The sequence below is a fragment of the Camelus ferus genome, chromosome 13 (genome assembly GCF_009834535.1).
Source record: "Camelus ferus isolate YT-003-E chromosome 13, BCGSAC_Cfer_1.0, whole genome shotgun sequence".
Classification (NCBI taxonomy): Eukaryota; Metazoa; Chordata; class Mammalia; order Artiodactyla; family Camelidae; genus Camelus; species Camelus ferus.
The window spans coordinates 52,214,233-52,241,181 of NC_045708.1; the positions used below are offsets into that span (position 1 = coordinate 52,214,233).

At 31.3% G+C, this 26,949-nt stretch overlaps 1 protein-coding gene across 2 annotated transcripts in view; it reads right to left on the minus strand.

Annotated features, from left to right (window-relative positions):
- Nucleotides 1-766: 766 nt before the first annotated feature.
- The window catches only part of LRRC40 (leucine rich repeat containing 40), a 44,216-nt gene continuing 18,033 nt past the window's right edge, over nucleotides 767-26,949 (minus strand). The window contains exons 6-15 of one of the 2 annotated variants that reach the window (XM_006191037.3): nucleotides 25,640-25,782; nucleotides 24,440-24,612; nucleotides 20,740-20,827; nucleotides 20,576-20,621; nucleotides 14,500-14,608; nucleotides 12,438-12,545; nucleotides 9,687-9,797; nucleotides 7,611-7,688; nucleotides 5,001-5,186; nucleotides 767-2,711 (exon numbers count right to left, since the gene is read on the minus strand). In XM_006191037.3, coding sequence (XP_006191099.2) covers nucleotides 2,606-2,711; nucleotides 5,001-5,186; nucleotides 7,611-7,688; nucleotides 9,687-9,797; nucleotides 12,438-12,545; nucleotides 14,500-14,608; nucleotides 20,576-20,621; nucleotides 20,740-20,827; nucleotides 24,440-24,612; nucleotides 25,640-25,782 — 1,148 coding nt within the window. In that variant the 3' untranslated portion in view covers nucleotides 767-2,605. The remainder of the gene's footprint in view (nucleotides 2,712-5,000; nucleotides 5,187-7,610; nucleotides 7,689-9,686; nucleotides 9,798-12,437; nucleotides 12,546-14,499; nucleotides 14,609-20,575; nucleotides 20,622-20,739; nucleotides 20,828-24,439; nucleotides 24,613-25,639; nucleotides 25,783-26,949) is intronic. The other variant, XM_032494562.1, reaches the window with a different exon arrangement.

Here is a 26,949-nt window from a genome sequence, read left to right on the forward strand (position 1 = left end):
CACTATTTCAGTAAAATGAAGACAGTCTCTAGACTCATTCTTTTTTGACATCTGACTTCACTACCATATGTGCAGCAAAATAGTGACATCTTAAGGCCAAGTGACTAGAGCTCCTTTAGCCAGAGAAAGAACTTGATTTGGGATCTGTTTTCAAAGAAATTCCACTATATTATCAAGTAATTTTCAAGTTTACAATTTGCAGTTGGTATATCTTTATAAGTGCTTCTTTATTTATGACTTCTTTTGCAGTCTTTGCGAACATTTTAATGTGCACTAGAGTAAATACTAACATTTTACATAGGCATATTGTATATTAATGCATGCATTTCACTGCATAGTTTATTGACACTCCCCTTGTAAAGCTTTTATGGAAGACGTAACAAGCCACAGCAGTATAGCAAAAGAGGCTTAATCTTTATAAATTGGGGCCTTTTCTGTCTCTTTGCTAGTCTAGGTGGCTGTATACAAATTTGGGTGGGAGGGGGCTGGAAACACCTCTTACCATTTAAGGTTTTCTACATGGGTGAACTCTAGCCAATTCAAAACAAATTGCTTACTTTAATAAAAAATTTTACCATTTTATAAAAAATTAAATCATGACATGTTTAATTGAAATGGCTGTATTGTAATTAATATTTTGAGATAATTGTGATTTTGAGCTTAAATTATATATAAAAATTGTCATTTTTGTATGTGTTAAAAACTACTGTATCACAATTAACAGTACTTTTTAGTTGAACTACATATTGATGTAAATAAAACTGAATGAAGACATATTTATTACTTTATTAACATAGATTGTGAATGTACTTAATGGTTTTTTTTGCAGTATGAGACCATGACAACCTTGAAAGCTGCTTCATTTTATGTGCAAAGAAGTCCTATGAATCTATATTTTAAATTTACTGAATCAGTGAAATTAATTACTTTGTCAGTTAATTTGCAAATGCAAGCTGTATCCTCCAGTTTTATTTTACGTATTGACACTAATCAGTAAAGGTTACAATGTGATTAGAATGCATTTTGAAGATGCTTTCTGTACAGATACAAAATACAGGGACTAAAATAACGCTGTGCAGTGTATAGCAGAGCCATTTTTCGGCTTTGGTGTACTCAACTTTTTCAGTATTTAAAAAAGTGTTTTGAATAACATAAAAGTCTCTTTATTGTATAAATAATAAAATGTCACCTTATTGTGATGTGTCTTTTCATTTAACATCAAAGCAGATTTCTTAGGCAGACACAGAGTTGCTATGTGGTTTCTTTTAAACCAAAAACACAAATATTGTAATCAATATTTGAAAAATGTAACTTTTTAATGAACATGTAGTATTTATCTTCATTAGTAATGATTTTTATTATGATATGAGCATGCTTCAATCATCTAAAAGCTATCCATTTATCTATCTACCTAACTACCTATCCACCCATCTATTTATATAAACTAATACACATTCTATTAATTGGCTACTTAATAGAATCACATGGTATGTTTTACAATGACTGATCAGTCTACTTCTGATATTTTTGGTATAAATACAAATGTTTATATTTGATTTTTATTAAATCAAGTTCACCTATAACAAATTCCCTTTTAGAAAATTATTGAATGACTACAAATTTAGTCATTAAGATTACAAACAAATTTAAAAATTAAGGCCCTAGAAATTAAAAAAAAAATGCACAAGATTGGATTAGAACACATCAAACAAGTAGATTATACAAATACTTGCTTAGTAAGTATTTAAACAAAGCACTTTTCAAGATTTCTGTGCCGTATATGCTATTATTTTCTGTTGCTGTTATCTGTAGAATTTCAATACTTGTTTTGAAAGAACAAAAGGTATTTTTAAAATGCTCACTCACACTCTGAGGGAAAAACAGATCCAATTTCTTTAAATTTTTTGAATCTAGAAGTACTAGTTTATTGTATGGAAACTTAATACTAAGACTTCTTAAAAAAAAAAAAACCTGTTAAGTTTTAAATTCAAAGTTGTGATAGCAATTACAACACTTTCACTCTTTTCCCCACCAATAACTGTATCTTCTGTAGCATTTCTAAGGCATTAGAAACTCTCACAAAATGATTTCATAAAACACGGAGAAAATGCTAGAAAAAACATTTTGACTATATTAAAACAAAAACAAAACAGTAAATATTAATTTAAAACTTATCCTGAGAACAACCGCATCACAAAAGCCCTATTATGGGTAATGAAAAGTCTTAAATGCCAAACAACAGTATTAAATAAAATTCACTTCAATTCTACATCCAATAAAAAGGTAGAAATTGGATCATCATATCGTCAGTTGGTCATAATATATATAACACAAACAAAAATGAGGAAAAAAATTCCTCAAAAATGCTCTGTCATTATAAAAATCTTAAACTATGATAAATAAAAATTCACTTTTGAAGAAACTGTTTGCTATATTATAAGGGAATGAAAATGAGTAGGACAAATCTCATGCAAAACATTCAGAACAAATGCATGAACACTATATGTCGTTACACCATTCTAAATGTACACAATACCTTAGAAAAATGTTATCAATTTAATAATTCTAAAAATTAGCATGACCAACATTATATAACAACTCCATTTTAAGTAGGAATTCGGTCTCGCAAATATTCCAGAATAGCAGCTGTTCCTTTCATTAATATGGCTGCTCGAGGAACACGGAATGGATTTCCATCTAGTAGTAATGTTCTGAACAAAAGAGAGAAATTAAGAATTTTAACATTTTCCGTTAGGGAGGCTTTTCTTCTAATTTCAATCTCTATTTTATAAATAAAATTTGTATATTTTGTAAAATTTGTCCCTTTTCAAGTCAAAGCATTTAAACAGTTGGAATTGTAACTACAAACAATAACCAAAACAACATTAAATTGAATACTTATCATGTGAAAGGTACTATTTTAAGCAATTTACATTCACTGACTCTCTTAATCATCTTAACAACCCTGTGATATAAGCACCATTAATATTCCTATTTTATAGATAAAGAAACACAAGTTCAGGAAGATTAAGTACAACTTGTCTGAGATCACATAGCTATTAAATAGAAGAGCTCTGTTTGAACCATCATTTTACCCATCATCTTCTCAGTCTATGACCATATACTAAATGGCTGATTTCTGTTTACGTAAGTGTTAGAATAAGCATACCGACAAATACTCACACCAAAGGCTATCATATAGTCACCACAGCCTCCTCCACACGGGAAACGTCAGCATGGACGTCTGCCCTCTCCCTCCTGCCCTTGACCATATACACATATAAAATCTATTTAAATATTCTGAAATAAGGTTCAGTTTAAGATTTAAGGGCTGGCTGATTTGTTTGTTTATACAATTAATGAAATATCTTAAGTTGTAAGATAGAGGCTTTTATATTAATTTTCAATATCTTAAGTGTTTAAACAAAAGTCAAAGGATTCAGAACATATTATACAGTAGATCTAAATTATATCTTCAAATATTTCTATATGCCTTGGGAATTCTTTTAAAGAATGATTTTCTTAATTTATAGAAAAAGAAATTAATTACAGTCACTCCTCATTATTCACAGACTCCAAGTTTGCTAATTTGCCTACTCACTAAAACTTTATTTGGAACCACCAAATTGACACATGTGGCACTTTGAAGGTCACTTTGGGGCATGCAAAGAGCAGCAAAAAATCTTGACTCACTTGCCAGGCACATTCCCAGCTGAGGTCAAATAAGGCAATGTTTTGCCTTTATAGCTCTCATGCTCTATAAACTAGTGTCCTTTCCATGGTTTACTTAGAGTGACTTTTTTTCTATTTTTGTATTTTTTATTGGTACAAATTTCACTGTTTAATATAGTCCACAAGCATAATGCTGAAGTGTTGTCTAGTTTTCCCAAACAAAGGAAGGATGTCATGTACCTTATAGAGAAAACATTAGATAAGCTTCATTCAGACAAATCATAGTGCCATTTTGGCCATAGCTCAGTGTTAATGAATCAACAATATTAAATAAGCTGTCATAATACAGAAACACACACAACACAAGGTTATGCGTTGATTGGTTGATGACAATGTGACCAGAAGCTTGAAAGAGCCTAACTCTGTACTTCTCCTAGGGAGCAATGGTCCAGTATTTGCTAATCTGGTGTTCACGGAGACTTTACAGAATACAACTACTGCACAGAACAAGAATCAACTCACCTGTTTCCTATAGTTCAATAATACGAGGTACTAGAGCAGATGCCAGTGCTGCTCTGGTGAAGTAAAATATGCTAAACCATAACATGCAGTTTTCAATAATTAAATTATTCTGACACATTCTGTTTAACTACTGGCTTCCCGCTCACATCTCAAAGTTACTTAACTTTATATTCACTTAACAAGCACTTACTGGGTGCTTACTATGTTCTAGGCACTGGGATAACTCTTTTTTAAAGAAGGACAAAGAAATAGTATAAATGTGTCCAAATAAACCAGGTTGGGAAATAAGAGGAGGGACTAACTCTGCCTCGAGTGTAGGGAAGGTTTTCAGAGCTGATAGTTAAGTCGATGACTGATAAAAGCAGGGTGAAGGCATTTGAGGCTGAGGTAACAACAGAGTAAGGAAGACCACCATGCCAGGAGTGAATTAAACTGTGGTAGTCTGTAATCAGATTTTGAAAAACCCCATATGCACAGCTAATACATTCATATTCCCCTGACATTTTTATGCAATAGAGGTTCAGGTTATACACATACACAGTGATGAGAAAAGTATCACTAGAAACAACCAGTTGCTGTATTTACACATATATTATACTATATAAATAAAACTAAATATATATTTGGTAAAACTTGAAAAATGGAATTGGAATTCTGAGTTTTGTTACCGGTTATTTTTAACAAGACATTAAATTTTTTACTTCAACTTGCCCACTAGAGTACCTCAACAAAAACAGAAACAAAATAAAAAATAATGCTCGAACAAATCAAATAAATGGGAAAACTTAAAAGAATGCTGTGGTTACCTTAGGCTGACACAATTACCAAGCTCTGGTGGAATTTGTAGGAGATCATTGTTTTGAAGGTCCAATGTGATCAGATTTTCCATTGTCTTCATTTTCTGAGGGTCCACAGATCCAACCTGATTGTTACTAATCAAAATTGTTTCAAGTGTGGAAATTCGATACAGAACTTCAGGTAGTATTTTGAATCTGTTAAAATATGAAGAGAACACCTAAATATACTAGAATCAGGGGCAAAAATCATTCTTTCAAATTGATGATCCTAAGTTTGATACCATGAGGTAGTTTTCTTAATGTAAGTTATTTTATATTTGGTATAAGTTCTGTATTCAAATTTTCCAGAAAAATTTAAAAAATGGACTTAATTTTGGAAACCTTGAAATATACATTAAGTGGACATACCTGTAACAGTTTTTATTTAGTGTAAAAAGATCAAGCAAAATTTAGAGTAAATTCTCCTTTTTTTTTTTTTTTTCCTATTCAGGAGACAAGGAAATCCTCCTGAGATGCTCTTTTTCCTTAGGTATTCTTCCTTAGTTTACTTTTACTTCTTATGAAACAGAATCATTGACAATATCTTAAATAAAAACTAGAGATTATACTTTGCTTTGCTTTAAGCTTCCAAAATAAGTGCATTGTTTGGTTCCTGAAAAAATGACAGAACTTGCATAGGCTGCTGACTTCCTTATCCAAAACAAAACTGAAGATGCCACAAGTGAGATGGGAAGGCTGATACTCAGTAATTAACACAAAATCCTGGAGGATCTCTTGGGGGACAGAGGTTGGCATGGTTTTAGTATGAGGCTAACTGCTGCCCCAACTAGAAAAGACAAGGATGGGCTGAAGGAGAGTTTTACAGCTGTGGCCTTTTCACTTCCCCATACTACCTTCCTTTGCTGCCTTAATGTTGAAAAAAAGCAATGATGAAGGGTAAACTCAAGGGCAGACTCATAGACATAGAATACAAACTTGTGGTTGCCAAGGGAGAGGGGGATGGGAAGGGACAGACTGGGAGTTCAAAATTTGTAGATACTGACAGGCATATGCAGAATAGATAAACAAGATTATACTGTATAGCACAGGGAAATATATACACGATCTTGTGGTAGCTCACAGTGAAAAAAAAAGTGTGACAATGAATATATGTATGTTCATGTATAACTGAAAAATTGTGCTCTACACTGAAATTTGACACAACATTGAAAAACGACTATAACTCAATAAAAAATGTTAAAAAAAAAAAAAGAGGCAGCTCTGAAAAACCAGGAGTACAGATGAACCAAACCACCGCTAAGTAGTCCCTCATCTGCTCCCACAATCCATAAGCAAGGTAATTAAAAAAGATGTTGCTCACCAGTTAAAAGAAATTGGGGTTAGCTTTTGCCACCCACCAGAGACATTACTTAACAATGCAATCGATAGTTCAATAGAAAATTCAATAGAGAACTGATAATTCAATTTACAAGTAAAAATTAGGAGAGATTTGAGAAGTACACATATTTTTAAATAATAACAACAATGGTATAACCTACACATGAGAAAACACAAATAACAGCAGACAGAACAAAAGCTTAAATAGGTAGTATTTAACATCACTGTGCCACAGAGTCCTCATCTGTCAATAAGGAATAACAACAGTACTAAATTTATGTACTTCTTATAAGGATTGAGTGACTGTATATGAAGACCTTAGGACAGTATCTGTAATATGATAAATGTCACCTATTAACATTTATATTAAATTGTTAGCAGAGTCAACTTTTATCATAAGCAGCAATATGATATAGTTGTTAAGGGCCCAACTTCTGGGGTCAAACCACCTGGGCTGAAGTCCCAGATCTATAATCTATGTGAACCTTAGGTGAGTCACTTAATTCCTAATCCTTGATCTTTAAATGGACATAACAGAATCTACCATGTAGGGCTTTTGTGAGGATTAAATGAGGTAATACATGAAACATACTTAGTCCAGGGTCAACAGATGATAAATATTAATAATATTAGCTATTCTTAATTTTTAGTAGTATTTTTATAGTGTTTCCAGAATAAAATCTAAATTTCATTAGGCGTAAAAAGCTCTTAAAGGGCTGGCTACTGCTTAAATGCCCAACTTCATTTGTTACTTCTCCTCTTCTACTTCCTCACTTTATGGTCCGAGCCATACTGAACTTATTGAAGGGTCCCAAACGCACCATTTCCTCACACCCTTGTTTAGTACATGCTAGTGTGTCTGGTAATGTCTACTTTTCAAGTTTCAGTTTCAAACCTACCTCTTCTACCTTCAAGTAATCTAGGAAACACCTGTGTCGATGCACTGTGCTTCCACGTCAGCAATTATAATTACTTATTTGTGTGTTGTCTTCCTACTAGGCTTCAGGGTTCTTAAAATGGTTGAAAGGAACAAAAACAATCTCTTAGACATTCGTTTTGAAAATTATAAGAAAGCAACATCACTTTCAGGGTAGAACTAAAGAGAAAATAAACCTGGATATTTAAATAAAGTAAAAACATAGGGCCTTTTGGTTTTTTGGCTCTTTAGCTGTATTTGCTAGGAACACCTACAAATTTTCCATTGAATAAATGATATTCAGATTTGTCTGTTCTGTTTCTTACCTATTAAAGGAAAGATTGATTGTTTGTAGTCTTATCAATGATTCCATTTCTTCAGGCAAAGAATTTAAAAAATTATTCCTAAATTAGAAAGAAAAAGATGAAAGTATGAACAAAGATGAAAGATTTACAAAGAATGAAAATTTGTACTTTAATTTATAATTAAAGTGTTGATCAGATAAAAAATTATATGGCTCAGTCTGTCAATTCTTGATATCATTAAGGCTGTGTCCTGAGGATTCTGAATCAGTCAAGTTGCCTCAGTATTTGATTAGTATGCCAAATCTTAATACCAACATGCAACCAATTGATAATGCAGTCAACTCTTTAATGATAGATTTAACAGGGTAAACACTACTGACCCCTCATCTCTTTTAAGTTGAGAACAACATTTCCAACAGTCAAAGCCCTTTAGATCACATTATTTGATGCCTCAAATATTTGGTAAGTATTTGACTAATATATATATATCTCACATATAGATATGGAATTCTACTCCAAGAAGAACTGAAAAATTATATGAAAACAATGAAACAGGAAAGTAAAGAGATTCTATACAGTGGGAAACTTGGAGCTTTCTACTACATAGGCATTAAGTAAGTCCATTTCTACTCTAAGTTTAGAATTTCAATTTGCACAATGTGTAGGTTTTTTAGATTGTACAATGAAACAGGGAAGTAATATCATTTACTGTTGGAAGAATCTGCGAACGATGTTAGAAGAAAGGTTAAGAAGAAGGAAGGAGCATTCTGAGGCCGTATAACTACTAATAACAGAAAATGTTTGTGAGAAAATTATATCCAACTAGATAGCTATCTATCACAATTGAATACTTCTCTCTAACCTATTTCTCTGCATTCAGAAGTCAAGTCTAGCATATGAATCATACTTTCTATGGCATGTTCTTTTTTCTCTTCTCTGTACTTTTCCCCTGTAATAGTCTTTATTAATTTGTGCTGAATAACCCATGCTGGTTTCTTCTATCCTTTGCCTAGAGTCTTATACCTTCTGATATCACACATAAAATTGTATTTTAGTGACTTAATTTGAAGCTTTCAGGTATAGCTATAGATAGAGGCATACACACACACACACACACACACACACACACACACACGAGAATGAGATGAAAAGAAATAAAGAGAGTGTCAATGGGGGCATGAATTCATTCTCACTGCTCCATTAATACTGAAGTAAAATGTGGCTTTAAACTGTCTTGTCACTGTAATTGCTCCTGGAAAATAGAAGTATTTCCACATTTAGTAGGAGCAGAGTAGTAGTATCTTTGCTTTAATCCTGTAAGACTTTTGTCTCTATAGGAAGAATAAATCCTCAAACAGATACGACTTAGCTTATTGTAAAGTGACTAATGTTTGAGCAGAGGAAGAGCAGCTATACTTTAAATAAACCAAAAACACACCTAGTAACAATTATGAGCAGTAGGAAGCCCAAGTAATAGAGATGTATTTTACAAATCAAGTTTTAAAGCCCAAGCAAACAAATGACTATCTAACCCTGAGACACCTATTATACACTCAAAGAACTGTGACACTTCTGATTCTGTCACTTTAGCTTAGGACATATTTAAATTAAACTTCCTATTACCTCTGCAGAGCCTTAAATAGTTTCTTTCTTTTTGTTGCCACTCGTAGTGCTCTTTTTCTTTACTTCTTACCTAATATAATATTTTAAAACCAAACAGGTTCTTTTTAAGAGAAGCCATACTAGCGGCTGTGTCAACATAGGGTTTTGATAGTTTTATGCTAAAAAGGAAAGAAACAATGTGAAGCAAACACTTAGCATCTAGTATTTTTAATTCTGCTTAAGCATGAATCTAAACAATGTGTTAATGCTTTCTAATACTTTAAATTATTGTCTTATCATAAAACTTGTAAATTGCCTACAAATGACATGTTTAAAATACTCCCCTAAACGCTTAATTTTAGATATCCTTTAATATATTATTAACTAACTAAAGACCAATTTCTTTTCTTAGAAAGTCATGAGGAATAGGGCAAAAGTTAGGTAAAACTCAAAGATAAGTTATAATTTAAAAAGTTAAGCAATCATATATAATACCTGAGATCTAAAAAAGTCAATTTCTGAAGCATACATAGTTCCAAGGATATAAAGGAAAGCTTATTAAAGCTGAGGTTGACATCAGAAACCATTTCCTTCAGTTCCACAATCCTGAAACAAAAATAATTTTTAAATGTTAACACTTGAATTCACTGTTGGAACTTCAAAACTACAAGCTGACCACGGAGGAAAAAAACTTACATTACTTTTGCTAATTAAGATCTTCAGTAACATTTACTTTTCTCACAAAAATTTCAATCAACTTGCATGCGTAACTGATAAAAATATTTTTTAAAATAGCGGTAATATTATCTGTTCAAGAATTTCTATTTGACCTTAAATGTATTCTTAATTTAAGAAACCATTCATTTTATATTTAAACCAATTATGGGCACCAAAAAAAAAAAAAAAATCAAACCCAGGCAATGTTTGTAACATATTCTGTTAATGACATGAATCCATAAAATACATTGTTAGACATGTATTCTATTACATAGCAGTTTTCCCTTTAGCTCCATGATATAATACCATCTGTATCTAGCACTTCAAAATGTTTTTAAAATGTATGCCAACATTTAAAAAGTATAGTATTTGTTACCCAAATTATCATTACATTTAATCATGATTGCAGGAAAACATTAATTCCTACATTTGGTAAGTGTTACTACTAAGCAACTTAAACCAAAGATTTAAAGAGGAAGAATTAAATATTTCTAAGTAGGCCTAATCATGCTTAATAGTTTGAAAGTATGATATTAATTTAACTATAAGAACAACAAACATCATATATGATTTGCCAAAAAAATGGAAGTTAAACTATAAATCATTTTTGTCTATCATATTAGGAAAGAAAAAAAAAAGAACATCAAATGCTATGCTAAAGAAGATACAGTGAAAGATACAATGAGTTTAGATATGTAACTGATAAAACTTTTTTGGAAAGTTTTTGGGTATATGTATTGAGAGCCATACTCTGATTCAGTAATCCTTTTGAAAATCTGGCCTAAAGAAACAATATTTTGTTTAATCTACTGTCATAATCAAGCTTATGGTAATAAAGATAAATTAGATTTTAAAAGTATCATTTACAAGGTAGGAAAATGCTTATGATAAATAATCTAGTCAAGGTACAAATTATATGTATAATTCTAAATGGGTGGTAGCTTGAAATAAAATATGCCAGGAAGCTAACAGAATAAATCAGTGATGACACTAAATGATCTGTCCCTTCATTTAGTCCAATATTTTATAAATAAGTATTATTTTTGCCATCATTATGTAATATGGTGAAAAATGTGACTTGTGAAATAAAAATTTAAGAAAGAGGGAAAGTAGTTCAAAAATTCTCTGCAGCAAGGTATGTCTTTACTATCTCTCTTCATGGTCATTCTGAATTACTAAAAACATGAAGAAATAACTGTGGCAACAGAATAACTTATTGTTTTGCATAAGAATAACCAGATTGTGGCGTAAAATGAGAAATTAAGTAAAAACATAATATCTTTTAACTCCATCCATCTTCATCCCCAATCAGCCTCTTTGATTCAGGATTCTCAAGGCAAACATATCCTATCTGAGAGCAAATCTAAATGCTCAACTATTCTATCAAATATCTTGACTCCCTTTAAACAAGAGAGAAAGAAAAGATGGACTAGATCTCCTTTTGCAGTGGAACCTCTTAAAGTTATCATCTTTCAAGATCTATATTCCCCAAACTATGTCCTGTAAAACAGAAAGCAAATAATAGTTTGTCTGACTTTTTAAAAATTTTAAACATCTAAGAAGAATTTTTGGAAGTCAGATGAAAGCCATTCTATTTTTCCAATACATCATCTTTTTTTATTTTAAGTACTAAAGTTCTTACTAAGTGCTAGGCTTATGTGTTAAAGTTTTATGCAGATTATGTCATTTAATTTAATTCTGGTAAATAGATCCATTTTTATCTCTACTTCCCAGTTGAGGAAACTAAGAACAGCTAGTTAACCAGTCCAAAGCCACAAAGCTCGTAGATCAGGAGTACAGATACAAGCAATTGACTCTATTGCCCAAGTTCTTTACCATTACTCTTCCTGTCTCTCATACTATTGTTTTAAATGCAAGGTTATCTGTCAAGTTTCTTTGGATATATAGTTAACTGCAAGATAACAATCATTTCTAAAAGTTCAACACTATACTAAATTAATTTTCTCTCATAACCTAAAGATTTTGCTATAGTTAACATCCAGGAAGATGTATTAACAGTACAGAGTACAATGCAAACAACCTCTAATATCTATAAAGAATCCTTTTCTGGGAGGAAAACATTAACAGAGTTCAGTCAACTTTACTTTTACTATCAGTGGAGAAATTCAGTGGCTTGGCAATTTGTTAATATAAAGCCCCAAATTCCTGCTAATCTACATGGAGTTGGCTTTAGATCGTCTCTTAAAACTTTTCCTCTGATACCTCATTATATAGGAAAAAGTAATTTAATACTTTTAATAATTCTAATACCTATTTTCTAAGTTTAAAATAGAAAAAGAAAATTGTAAAAAACCTACATACCTCTCAGAACAAACGTTAAAAAGTGTCTCTGGGAATAATACTTTAAGCCAATTTTGCTGAATCCCTCAAATATTAACAATGCAAAAAATTTTACATATACTTTCTAATTAAAAAACTATAAAAAAATAATTATTTTACAACTAAAATGCAAGCACACCTGAGAATGAGTCACAACTCAATAAAAATGGCATTGTGAACAGTTCTTACCTTTTGGGAATTTCACATAACTGATTCTTACTGAAGTTAACAGAAGTGATAATATTGCTTTTTACTGCATCAAACACTTCATCAGGAATCAAAGTTGTTTGTTTATCACTAAATAAAAAGTGGTTTAAAAATACATCATTCTAAGCAGTCTGGAAAGAAATAATTATGCTTTTCATTTTCAAATGCCTTTAAAGATTTCATAAGGAGCTTTTTCAAACGTAGTAGATTAAAAAGTTCTGTAGAGAATGCCACAAAAAACTGCCAACCCACAAAGTGTTAACTGTTAGGAATTCAAACAACATATTGTGTCACAACACGTTGTGCCACACCTTCTGGGAGGTTATATATTCAATGTGAATAAAGACAGAGATATCTTCAGAGCCTAAGATGTCTAGAAGTCATACAGTAAATGAACAGTAAATAGATTCCTCTACCTCAGAGTAGAACTGCATCTTTAATTTAAAAAAGGATTCTTTTACTTTCTTACAAATTTCTAACAGGGGTTATCTGTCAACTTTCTTTGGGTATACAGTTAACTACAAGGATAATTTATAAAAGTTCAACACTATACTAAACTGGTTTCCTCATAACCTAAACCAATTTCTCTCTCCTTTAGCATCCGACAAGGTACATGAGGTCGTGGCTGTGGACTAAACTGTTCCTGGTCCTACCATTAATAAGCTTTGTAGTTTACCTTCCCTGAACCTCATTTCTATGAAATTAGAATCTAAAGAGTTATCCATTATGATTTATGACAGATCTTTTGCAAATATAAACATAAATAAATTTCATTTTCCCTTTCAGTAAGATTTTTAGTAAAATAGAATCTTAAATGAAGGTACAGTAGAACACTAATATTTGCAGATTTAACAATTTGATGTTATAATTAGCTCTTACGTTTATGTTCTTTTTCTTTTTTTTTTTTTGCAATTTTTAATGCCTAACATATATCTATTTAAAAGAATCCTCAATGGAATGCCAAATGAATGACTGAATGAACGAGAAAACAATATTACATGTAATGTGCAATATGAGAGAACCGTTAAGCAAAGCACTCGAATACGTTAAGATAAATGTCTAAATTTCACAGTTAGTATGACTTCTACTTCTGTCTTCTGGTCCCATTTTCCACTGTGCAGATGGAGCACTTTTATCTTTTCAATCAGGAATGTTCAAGTCATGGGGAAGTGATTTATTCTAATCAAACTTTAAAGATTAATGCTATTTTTAAGACTTTAGTTGGAGGTATTTATCCTTTAAGATTGGGAATTAATTTATACTTTAAATAAGATACTCCAATCTAGTCACTACCTGACTTGAGTCTGTATTGTTCTGCATTTTCATTATAATATACAAACATCAGCCAAGAGCTTTGACAGTATTGGCTGTTTTTATCATTGTTGCCTTAGATAGTTCTGAAGAATACTTGACAACCACTTTCAGTCTCTGCATAGGTATCTTCTTTCTCTAATCAAACACACGGCCCATAATACATAAAATTATTAGACTTCGTGTCTTAATTTATATACCAACATTGTAATTGTTTCAGGCTTAATGTATGTGCTAACAGATCATATATTCATATTATGACACATTATTTGACTTGGACTCAGATACATAAACAGAGTACAGCTTCTCAAGCTTTGCCTGCTTGAGGTGTTCATTAACTAAATGATACTTATTTCTTAGTTACCAATATAGGACCCCCACTCTAATATAAAATTCTCTCTGGATGCTGGTTACTGAGTCAGGAAATTTTATTTAGCAAATAATGTTGTCACTCTTAATTTTTATACTAATAAAATGTTCATTATAAAAATTTCACTGTGAATAACTATTTATCTATCTCTTATGTATAATTAACATAAATCACCTAAGGAATGGGCATGGAAGTTCACTGTGCTTTTAATATGCTTTTATCTCATCATTGTTTCTGCAGTTGCTATTATCCTAAGGACTAATGCAATCTGACTAATTCTTCCTTGTCAATTGTCTTTTTCTGAAGGATTATTTCTGAAAGTTTCTTATGTGTTTTGCAATATTTAAAAAATGAATTACATACCTATAGTCTAACATTTTTAATGTGACGATGGCATGTACATTGATTCTCGATTCACTTGGTAGTGTCATGGCAGTCTCAACGACAGAGTCACTTTGGTTAGGTTCATCATCTAGCAAAAGAAAGGTTATATGAAACCAACAGTTATACTATGAAGTCATTTAAAAAAGAATTCCTGAAAATACATAAAAATAGTATGTATGATTTCTAGCTATTATTGGTGAGAATATTGTTAGTCATATGTTTTATTTCCAGTAATTCAAATCTAGGTCTAGAATTTAATATCTATTTAATAGAAAATAGATATAGTTCTATAAGATGCCTTCAAAACCTTTTAATATTCCTACCATAAGGAAACTGAGGAGTAAAATTAGAATTGCAGGAAAAGAATCTTTAAAGAATAACTACAATGTCTCAGAAGAAACAATGACAAGCAACCCTTCCTCTTAAACAAAATAATATGGTCCATTAGAAGGAATTTTTTAGCAAAGGAAAAGTATTATTTCCCCAAAATGTTTACCAAAAAGGCACATGCCTATCTTCTCAGTTTAGGACACAACAAAGCCAATTATCCCCAGTCACTTAAAATCTGGTGATCTGCATAATCAAGTAAGCTTTTGGTACATTATTTACATTAAGATTTTTTTCCTTAGCAAATTTAAGACTTTATTTTTGATATTTCCAGTCTGATAAATTACAAAGGCAGAGAGACAATATTAAACCAGCAATAAAACCTAGCATTATTTTTAAACATACATGTATACTACCATGATTATATACTGAAATAGAGTGTTCTGAACACTTTCCAAAGAGTTACTTTTAATAATCAGCATCATGGAGAATGTAAAGAGGGAGATTTATCTCTTAGGAGTGCACTAGTGTGAGAAATAGATTTACTTTTCATTATATATCCTTGTATGTTGCTTGAAATTTTTTTACCGTATACATTTATTGACTTTTTGATTAAAAAACCTAAGATGGCAATATTCCATAAACTGATTTACAAATTCAATGCAATCTCTATCAGATTCCCAACTGGCTTCTTTGTAAAAATCAACAAACTCATTCTAAAATTTGTACAGGATTGCAAGAAACCCAGAATAGCAAAACAAGCCTGAGAAAGAAGAATAAAGAAGGAAGATTTACACTTCCTGATTTCAAAATTTACTACAAAGCAATGGTATTCAAGATAGTGTAGTACTGACACAGGATAGACATACAGATCAATGGAGTAAAATCAAAGTCCAGAATAAACCCTACATTTATGGTCAGCTGATTTTCCAGAAAAATACCAAGACCATTCAATGAGAAAAACTTTTTAACAAATGATGCAGGGAAACTGGAGAGCCATATATAAATGAATGAAATTGAACCCTTATCTCACACCATATATAAAAATTAACTCTAAGTGGGTCAAAGACTTAAATGTAAGAGCAAAAATTTAAAACTCTTAGGAGAAAACACAGGGGACAATCTTCATAAAACAGGATTTTGCAAAGGATTTTTAGATATGAAACCAAAAGCATAAGCAAAAAGAGAAAGAAACTGACTTCATCAAAATTTTAAAAACTAGTGTTTCAAAGGACATTATCAAGAAGATGAAAAGACAGCCCTGCCAGGGCTAGAAAATATTTGCCAATCATATGTCTGACAAGAAGTTTATATCATCTAGAATACATAAAGAACTGTTACAACTCAATAATAAAAAAATTAAAAATTGGGCAAAGAATCTCAATGGACATTTCTCCAGAGACATACAAATGGCTAACAAGCAAATGATGCTCAATATTATTATTCATCAGGGAAATGAAATCAAATCTACAGTGAGAAACCACTTCAGACCCACCAGGATGGCTAGAATCAGAAAGTCAGAAAACAACAAGTGTTGGTGAGGATGTGGAAGAATGAGAACCTCCATACAATGCTAATCAGAATGTAAACTGGTGCAGCTGCTTTGTAAAAGTCTGGCAGTTCTCAAATGGCTAAATATAAAGTTACCACGTGCTAGATATATACGCAAGAGAAATGAAAATGTGTTCACGCTGAAACTTGTAAATAAATGTTTACCACAGCATTATCCACAATAGACAAAAGGCACTGCAATGTTTTTTGAGGTGATGAAAATGTTTAAAATTGACACAGCAAGAGTTGCACATATTTGTTAATACAGCAAAAAAACATTTAATTGTTCAGTTTTAATGGGAGAATTGTGTGGCATGTGAATTACACAGTAATAAAGCTGTTTTTGTCTAAAAAGAAAAGCTCCCAGTCACATTTACATGAGTGACCATAATATAAGTTTCTGACTAAAGACATGAGACGTGATATACAATATAACAGCTTAGTATATATCCTAATATATTTAATTGTCCTTATACCTTAAAATGCCATAAAACATACCTTTAAAAATGTAAAAATACAGAAAGTATTCAATGTCTGTTCTCAGACCACAATGGAATTAAATTAGAAATCAATAACAGAAAGATAACTGGAAATTCCTAAAATATATGGAGATTAAATGACGTATTTCTAAATAACAGACAACTTAAAGAAAAAAATCTAAAGAAAAATTTTAAAATACTTTGAACTACATAGAAATAAAAACAAAACTTATTAAAATTTGATGGATACAGTGAAAGCAGTGTTTAGAGGGACATTTATAGTACTGAATGCATATACAAGAAAATAAGATCTAAAATCCATAATCTAATTTTCTACCTTAGGAAATTACAAAAAGAAAAGAAAATTAAATCGAAAGAGTAGAAAATAAATAATAAGAATTAAAACAGATACTGATGAAATTGAAAACAGGAAATCAATAGAGAAAAATAAATAAAACCAAAGTCTGATTTTTTTAAAGGTTGATGAAATCAATATGCCTGTATGCCAGGCTACCTAAGCAAAAAAGAGAGAGAACAAAAATTACTAATATCAGAAATGAAAGTGAAGACATCACTGTAGTTTCCATGGACAAGAAAAGGATGATAAAAGAACACTAAGAACAACTTTATGCTCACAATTTTGATAACCTAGATGAAATGAATCAATTCCTTGAAGTACATAATCTTCCAAACTCACACAAGAAAAACAGACAACCCAAATAGGCCTATATCTATTAAATAAATTTAATCAATAATTAATAACCTTCCAAAACGGAAAGCACCAGGTCCAGTTGGGTTGACTGGTAAATTTTACCAAACATTTAAGAAAGAAATTATACTAATTCTCTACAATCATTTTCTGAGGATAGAAGCAAGAGAGAATACTTCCTAACTTATTCTATGAGGCCAATAATACCAAACAGGACAAAGACACTACAAGAAAAGAAAACTAGAAAGCAGTATCTCCCATGAACACACATGCAAAAACCCTCAACAAATTACTTGCAAATAGAAACTAAAAAGTATAAAAAGAATTATACACCACAACCAACTGGGATTTAACCCAAATATGCCAAACTAGTTCAACATTCATAAATCAACTAATGTAATCTTTCACATCAACAGGTTAAAAAAGAAAAATTACATGGTTGTATCAGTAGATGCACAAAAAGTGTTTGATAAAATCCAATAGCCTTTCATGATAAAAACTCTCACTAAACGAGAAAATCGGGGAACTTTCTCAACTTGATAAAGACCAAAACAACCCTATAGCTAACATCATAATTAATATTGAGAAACTTGAAGCTTCCCCCTTAAGATCATGTACAAGGCAAGGATGTCCCCTCTCACCATTCCTCTTCAACACTGCACTGACAGAAGCTCTTGTTAATGCAAAAAGATAAGAAAAAGAGATAAAAAGTACACAGGTTGGGAAGGAGGACATAAAACTATCTTTGCTCACAGATGACGCATTAGAAAAATCAAAAGAATTGACAAAAATACTCTCCTGGTATAAGTGATTATAGTAAGGTTGCAGGATACAAGATTAATATGTAAAACTAACTTGCTTTCCTCAATATCAAGAATAAACAAGTAGAATTTGAAATCAAAAACACAATACCATTTACATTAGTATCCAAAACTGAAATACTCAGGTATAAATTTAATAAAATATGAACAAGAACTATTTGAAGAAAACTACAAAACTTTGCTGAATAAAATAAAAGATCTAAATAAATGGAGAGATAGTCCATGTTCATGGATAGAAAGATTCAATGTTGACAAGATGTCAGTTCTTCCCTACTTGATCTATGTATTCAATGCAATCTCAATCAAAATCCCAGCAAGTTACTTTGTCAATATCAACAAACTAATTCTAAAGTTTATATGGAAAGGCAAAAGACCCAGAATAGGCGACACAACATTGAAGGAAAAGAATAAAATTGGAAGACTGATGCTATCCAACTTTAAGACTTAACTATAAAGCTTCAGTAATCAAGATAGTGTGATACTGGCAAAGAACACATAGATCAATAAACAGAACAGAGTATCTGTAAATAAATCCCCATAAAGGTAGTCAACTGATCTTCAACAAAGGAATAAAGGCAATACAATGGAGCAAAGATAGTCTTTTCCACAAATGATACTGAAACAACAGGACGTACATATGCAAAAAAACAGATTTATCCATAACTGTCAAAATTCGGAAGCAACCAAGATGTCTTTCAGTAGGTGAATAGATAAATAAACTGTGGTACATCCAGACAATGAAAGATCATTTAGTGCTAAAAAGAAAAAAGCTCTCAAGCCATGGAAAGACTTGGGGGAAGCTTACATGAATATTACTAAGTGAAAGAAGCCAATCTGAAAAGATCACAGACTCTATGATTCTAATTATGTGATATTCTGGAAAAAGCATAACTACAGAGACAAGAAAAAGATCAGTGGTTGCCAGGGATGGGGGAAGGATAAGGGGAGTGGGAGGATGAGCACACAGATCATAGAGGATTTAGGGTAGTGAAAATACTTTGTATGTTACAACTTTGAATATTTGTCATTATACATTTGTCTAAACCCATAGAATATACAATATCAAGAGTGAACCCTAAGGTAATCATGCACTTTGGGTGATTATGATATGTCAACGTAGGTCCATCCTTGTAAAAAACGCACTATTCTGGTGAGAGATGCTGATATTGGGGGAAGCTATGCATGTATGCAGGCAGAGGATATATGGGAAATCTCTGTACTTTCCTCTCAATTTTGTTGTGAACATAAAACTAGTCTAAAAAAAGTCTTAAAATTTTTTTTATTATTCTGACATGGCTTTCTTTATTTATATCAGAATAATCAAATTTTTCTCGAGGAGAAAGTATATCTGGAGAAGAAAGAAAACTCTCTGATTGTCAGGAAATTAAAGTCTTAGAAAATTATGTTAATAATTTATTATAAGGGCAAAGTGGAAAATAGGAATTGCTAAATTATACAATTATCTTACTTAACGTATACTGACTGGCAATATGGTGCTAAGCTAGGTTGCACGCAGCCAACAGAGCTGAGAGCTAAATTAACAGCTGTTGTAGTCAGTCACTAAGCTTTGCAGTGGTTTGTTATGCAGGAGTACATTGGCACAACTAACTTTTTTCTTAATGTTCTGGTGTACGCTACAATGACAAAACGTGAAAATAGAAATTGGGGTACATCACAATTTTAGTGAAGTATTAAAAATTAACTTTACAGTATCATTTTCTTTTTTGATGCATGTATATGCTAAATTAACATACCCTGAAAAATGTGTTTTGTCTTTATTTTTGTCAGAACTCACCAAAAGTATGAATGCAGTAGATATTCAAATCCCTGTTAACATTCTTCCTAGTCAACAGAACCCATATGTTATAATATAATGGTCAAGTTTTGCTCTTTTTTCAAAGATAAAGCATTAGGTGCTTATAGAATCTTTGTTATATTTTCTAATTGGTACAGTATAACACAAATCAAAGAGATTAAGAATAAAACATTATTGTTGTGAATTTAAGGATGCTTATAAATTTCAGCATATTTATAGTCTAAATAGATTCAGAAGAGCCACCTTCCAGGGACCATTTCCTCTAAATATTTATATCTGAAGTTTATATACTATTAATAATTCATAACTTTTCATATTATCCTTCAAAATACAGGAGAAAATACAAAAGTACCTTTAATCTTGCTTCGTAGATACTTTAAGACTTCTTGGGTTCCTTTCTGAAAAGATGGAGAGAAAGACATATATTCACCAAGACAAACACTGCAGGTTTATAGATCAACATGTATGTTTAAATATCAAATTTAAAAACCAGAGCTGAATTCTAAATATGCTTACATTTATAATTTCTCTTCGAATGGTTCTCAAAGGATTTCCTTCCAGTGCCAAGAATTTCAAATGAAGTTTTCCTAACGAATAGGGCAGACTACAAGAGATTGAATTAATTTCAGGGAAAACATTAAGTGTAAGTATAATTCAACCAAATAGGTGATTATAGAACCATCAATATATGACAAACAATACATCATAAAATAGTGTCAAAGAAAGTCCAAATAATGAAGTAATGTAAGCTTAAAATATTTTCCTTCAAGACAGATGCCAAACATGTTAAAAAAAAATGTGTTTCAATATTGTTATATTGTGATTGCTATAAAAGAGTGTAAGCTATAAAACATTTGCTAAACTGTATTCAGTGCTAAAAAGTAACGGCAAACAAAATTCTTCCTAAAAGAAAAAAATGACAAAAAAACCCCATAATTTTCAACCACACAATTCATATTTTCATTCAACAAGGAAAGTCATTTTTATCTTTGGTACACAAAAAGATAACCTGTTTAAACACATACATATTCAATCTTAAAATTTATTAAGGATCTATAATACACTAGGCATTGGCATAGGGGTATCAGGATCCTTGCCCTTAAGGAGTTTTTAGCTGAACAAAGGAAAAAGACACACATATATAACTAAAAATATAATAAATAGGAATTATCTTATGTTGCTAGTGAGCATATAACAGAGTACAGCCACTTTGGAAAACAGAGTCTTTAAAGTTTAAACGTACACTTACCATATGACTAAGCAATCCTACCCCTACATATTTGCCCAAGAGAAGTGAAAATAATATCCAACCAGAGACTTTTACATGTAATCAAAAAACTGAAAGCAATCAAAATGTCCATCAACTAACTAGTGAAGAGATGAATAAATTGTGGTATATCTGTATAATGGAATAACACTCAATAATAAAAATGAATGAACTACTGATACACAATAGCACATGAATGAATCAAGAAAGCTTCATACTTACATGAATGAAGACAGACACAAAAACTATATTCTGTGTGATTTCGTTTATGATTTTTTGAAAAAGCAAAACTACAGTGACAGCACATCAGTGGTTGCTACAGGTTGGGGTTATGAAAAGGAAACTGACTGCAAAGGGAAACCAAAATGTTCTACATGAATGTGACAATGGTTACACAAACATATACATTTGTCAAAAAACATCAAACTACACTGATTGGTAAATATTATTGCATGTAAATTATACATCAGCAAGTGAATGACATTATATATAACATATGTCATATATATATATATGACAAACACTAAACAAATTGTTCTAAGAGTAGAAAAGTAGAAATGAGCAAGGAGACTAAGGGGATAAGGGAGTAGCAAAGCCTGGATTTGGGCCTAAAACAACAGAATTCCATCAGGCAGTCAGGTAATAAAACAGCATTCTAAGGTACAGAAACAAAGGAAGTTGGTACATTTACACTTTAGTGCACTCAGAGAGTAGGATACCTGTCGGAGTGAAAGATGACAAGGAGTGAATGAATGAGGTCTGTGAAATGTCCTCAAAAGTTATGCTAAAATGTCTGACTTTATCTTGCAAGACAGTGGTTCCCAATTGCTGGCTGGAAAACCAGAGGCATCAAAATCTCCTAGGAATTTTTAAGACAAAACACAAAACAATTCTACAGTACTACTGTTAGAGTTTCTGATTCATTGTTGCCTCAGAATTTTCTTCTTTAAAGCTTCTCATTTGGTTCTGATACATAATGCTATAACAAATGGAGAGTCATCAAAAGTTTTTAGTAGAAGCACAACCCGATAATTTATATTTTTAAAAAACTACTCTGGTACTCTGGTAGTGTTGTGAAGGAATAAATATTTTGGTTACAGGAGATTTTGGAGGGGTACAAAATGAATAGAATTGTCTGATATCAAGGAGGCATGGGGTTAGAGGAAAGGTAAGAAACTATTATTAGTTTCATTATGTTCTAGGTCTTCCTTGTGATATATTCACACTTTATATCCAGAGCTCTGGAGAAAGAGAAGCATATATATCAGAAATATTTGTACTGATTACTTTATTTATTTAATATTGTCATTGTTTTTGTTTTAAATATTTGCTTTCTAAGGTTTTTACATATTAGCCAAAACAAAACTGCTATGAGACAAAATATGTATGCCAATATTAATGAGGCAAGAAATTATTTCATTCATTTGTTATAAGCATTTTTAGGAATATCCAAGTCACTTACTAATATAGTCATAAACAGAAGTGAGTAGAAAGAATGGTCACTGTCCAAGCATTCAAATCTATGGTCAAGGCATACTATATGCCATATGCACACTGTGAAAACAATTTTGATTTTTAAAAATAGTTATTGAAATATACATTAGAAGAAAGTGTCCCTTGCTAAATCTTTCTCTTCCTGTGAATAGCAAACCATGTTTCTGACATCCAAGCACAAAACCTCAGACATCTAATGGGTACATGATCCTAAGTAAGTCTGAGTCTTTTTTTTTAATATCCATAAAATAATTCCTTCTCTAAATATTATAGTTCTACAACTTTTTATGATCCTTTGCCCACTACCTTCTTCCTCTGCATCTCCAACAGGCAATCAACTGAGAATACTAATTCTAAGTCATCATACCTCTCACATCTTTCCTCTTCTTTCCATCCCATTCTCACTACAGTTTACGATCTTATTATGTAACAGAGAAATCTACAAAGCTGTCAATACAGTGAACTGGATATAGAAAGTGCCATTTAGTTATAAAAATTACTAGATTAATCTAACAGAATTTATTTAGATTTCCCATCTACAAAACTACCTCTATCCAATGTATCCAACCCACTATCACCAATTTATTTTTTAATGAGATTACAATCAAGTTGGTTTTGTTATTAATCTTCCCACCTGTTGAACGAAAACTGGTTTTTCATGGGCATTTCAAGGGACCTCTTTCACTTGGCCTCAACTTAGCTTTCACGACCTAAATTCTCACAATCTCCTTACTTGCACCTATTTACAATTCAATTCCTTGCTATTCTCTGAATATATGCCTACAATTTTAACCTTTGAAGCTTTTTTTGCACAATTTCCTCCTACCAAGTGAATCATTCTGACCACCTTATATGTGCACATGAAAATCACTGTCATCCTTCAAAGATGACGTGGTGGGACTAGAATGAGGCATAACCCTGTAAGTGAGTATGATTTTAAATATTGTGCTCTTAGGCAATTAACTAGATTCACCCTGGTCTCAGTTCTAAGTATCATTTAAAAATGTTACTTCTTCCACAAAGTCTGCCCTGGTAAGTCTCATTAAATAAACGGTGGTTCCTGTACCTCCTTTAGGTCCCTAAAGCATTTTATATCTCTCCCAAGGCTTTACATTCATTTAACAAATTCATCAAATATTTATCAGGCAACTTCTATGTACCCAGGCACTGATCTAGGAGTTAGAGATAGTACAAGTGAACAAAATAGATAAAATCCAGCCTTCTTAGAGTTTACTGTTCTTAGTGGGTTGGAGTAACTGTAAATACATCTGATTCTGTAAGCATATTAAGCTTGCTGCCAAGGACAAAATCTAATTACTCTTTGTCAGCCTGCACATGGTACCTACTCAATAAAGTTTATCGAATTCAATTTATATGCTTTTTACGAATATTTTATCTTACGAATTATAACCAAATACAGACATGATTTCTTATTCATCCCATCTTTAGACTTACCTACTAATATCATTGTTGCTTAGGTCAAGTCTTTCCAAAGACTGCAGTAGTGTAATTTCATCTGGAACAGATTTTAACTTATTATCCCGCAGGTCTAGCACAAGGATAGAATTCAGATGCTTAAGGTGTTGTGCCCCTAACATTTCAATCTGGTTTTCACCTACATGTAATTCCTACAAAACCAAAGATCAATCATGTGTATTTTTGTATTCAATTTTACACTAGACAGTGAATATAAAATTGAAACCTTAATTTCAAACCACTGAAAAATACATGGAAAGAACACACTTTTCTAATCACTAAGGTGCTTAAATTTTCAATTACATTTAAGCTATCTTACAACTAAAGAAAAATGGCGAAAAAGAAAATTTTCAACAATTTTCTAGTTATTTTTAAATACTTAAAGGTTTAATCTCGCAGAAAGTTCAAAGCTTATAAAACCAAAGCAAAGAAATGATTTAGTGGTTACATTAATAGAATTAATAAAAGTACAAATCCAAGAACTATAATGACAAAAAAATTAAAGTTTTAAAACAGGTCAGTGTAAATTTAAAAAGTTATTTATATTATAATAAGTTTGTTACTCAACATTTTTATTAGTGATTATTATATATACTGATTTCCCATTAACAGAATCTATAATTATCAGATAATTAATCTTATTAAATAACTTTTTCATTTCTCTATATCACTGTCATCATTTTGTTTAAAAGAAATTCTTTTAGCATTAATGTATAAAAGTATACCTAAGGGAAAGAAAAGTGTGGCAAATTTAAAACACAGTGTTAACGCTATAAACTTAAAATCAAAAGAAAGTATTTTAAATAGACCTTATCATCAAGTAAACATGAGCTGGCAACTTACAGAAATAGATTCATATTCCTTCTGGATATTGCAGGTTTCCTATACTACAGTCCCAACTTTACTTTGTTAGCTTCATCATCTACTATTTCTCCAGTTATAAACTACTCTTCAAATGAAATAGACAAATTCTTAATTTTTAAATCAATTATTCCTTTATTTAAAACAAGTCTATTACCAATAGTAATATTAATACTATTTAGTCATGTTAAAATTCTGAAAAATATATAGAAAAAAACATAACTAACACATATTCCTTATGTAAAATAACTAAAATTTTCATTTTCATGATTAACTTTCAGAAAATATATAGTTATTCAATAGACAACTAAATAGTACCTTTAATAATTTACAAGAAGGAAATTCTGGTAGAAAACGTAATTTATTTCTTCGCAAATAAAGCAATTCTAGTGATTCCATGCTAGCCAATTCAGGAGGTATAGTTTCCAAGAGATTTGAGTTACAATCCAAATGCTTTAATCCTGTAAAACATATGTAGTGAAACACAAAAATACTTCAATAGAGAAAAAAACTGGCTTATAATTGTACATACAGCCAAAGAATGTATACATAATCATGAGGACTTAGGAACCTGTGACGTTGTATACTGCTACAATAATCAAGAATCCTAGAATATCACTAAATTATATAAATGTAAATGAAAATTTTTTTTACATTTAATTATAATTAAAGAGAAATAATGATATTAAAATTAACGTTTAATAACAGTCCAGGTCATCTTTGTAAAGATTTAAACAAAGTAGTACTCTTTTAAAGTACTCTTATAAGCTATACACTATGAGAAAGTATTTCCCTCAGTAATTATACATTTTTAAAAGGAAAAAACTTAAGGTATTTCAAGACATAAATATACATGCATTTTAGTTGAATGAATGAATGTCAAATAACTCTGGTTAGTAGTAGCTTAGACACATCTGTATTTAAAATAGGCAAGTTAAAGTTCTGTCAAAAACCTTTGATCTTTATATATTCCCTATTATTCTTCCATCCATTCATACTGCCTCTTTCCCTATCTTCTTTCCTTCTTCTACTTTTTCTTTTAAATTACATGCGTTCTTTAACACCTTAGCTAACACTCTTGACAAGAATGTGAAATATAGTTTAAGAAGAATGTTCTTACTTGCAGCATCTCTCTCTTACCTCCTGGATCTTTCTTTCTTAAAAGGCAGAACAGAAAACAAAAATGGAAAAAAGTAAAGGTCTTCTTTCTCTTAAGACTTCCCATAAGCAGTTTTCTCCCTAATCCATATTTAGATTCTTCCACTTATGAAGGCCACCACATATTTTCCACAATTCACTCTCAACCCCTGTAGTTTGATTGGCAATATACATTTTACAACTTTTTCCCTGTCAGTTTTTAACATAATTCAAGACTGAATTGATGTATTGCGTTAGACTATATCTTTCAGTGTTTAAAGAAGCTAACTGCTTTTCAAAAGAGGTCAATAGTACTACTTTCAACTTATAAAAATCTATATATTTGGCTAAAGCACTGAGAAAACATCATAATCTGGTCCACTCCAAATCCAGTAAATGCTATAAAGCAAGTTTGTTTTCAAGTTAGAAACGAGTTTTTACAAGTGTTTCCATCTAAGAGCAGTGATGGAGAATACAAGCAGTATGTAGTA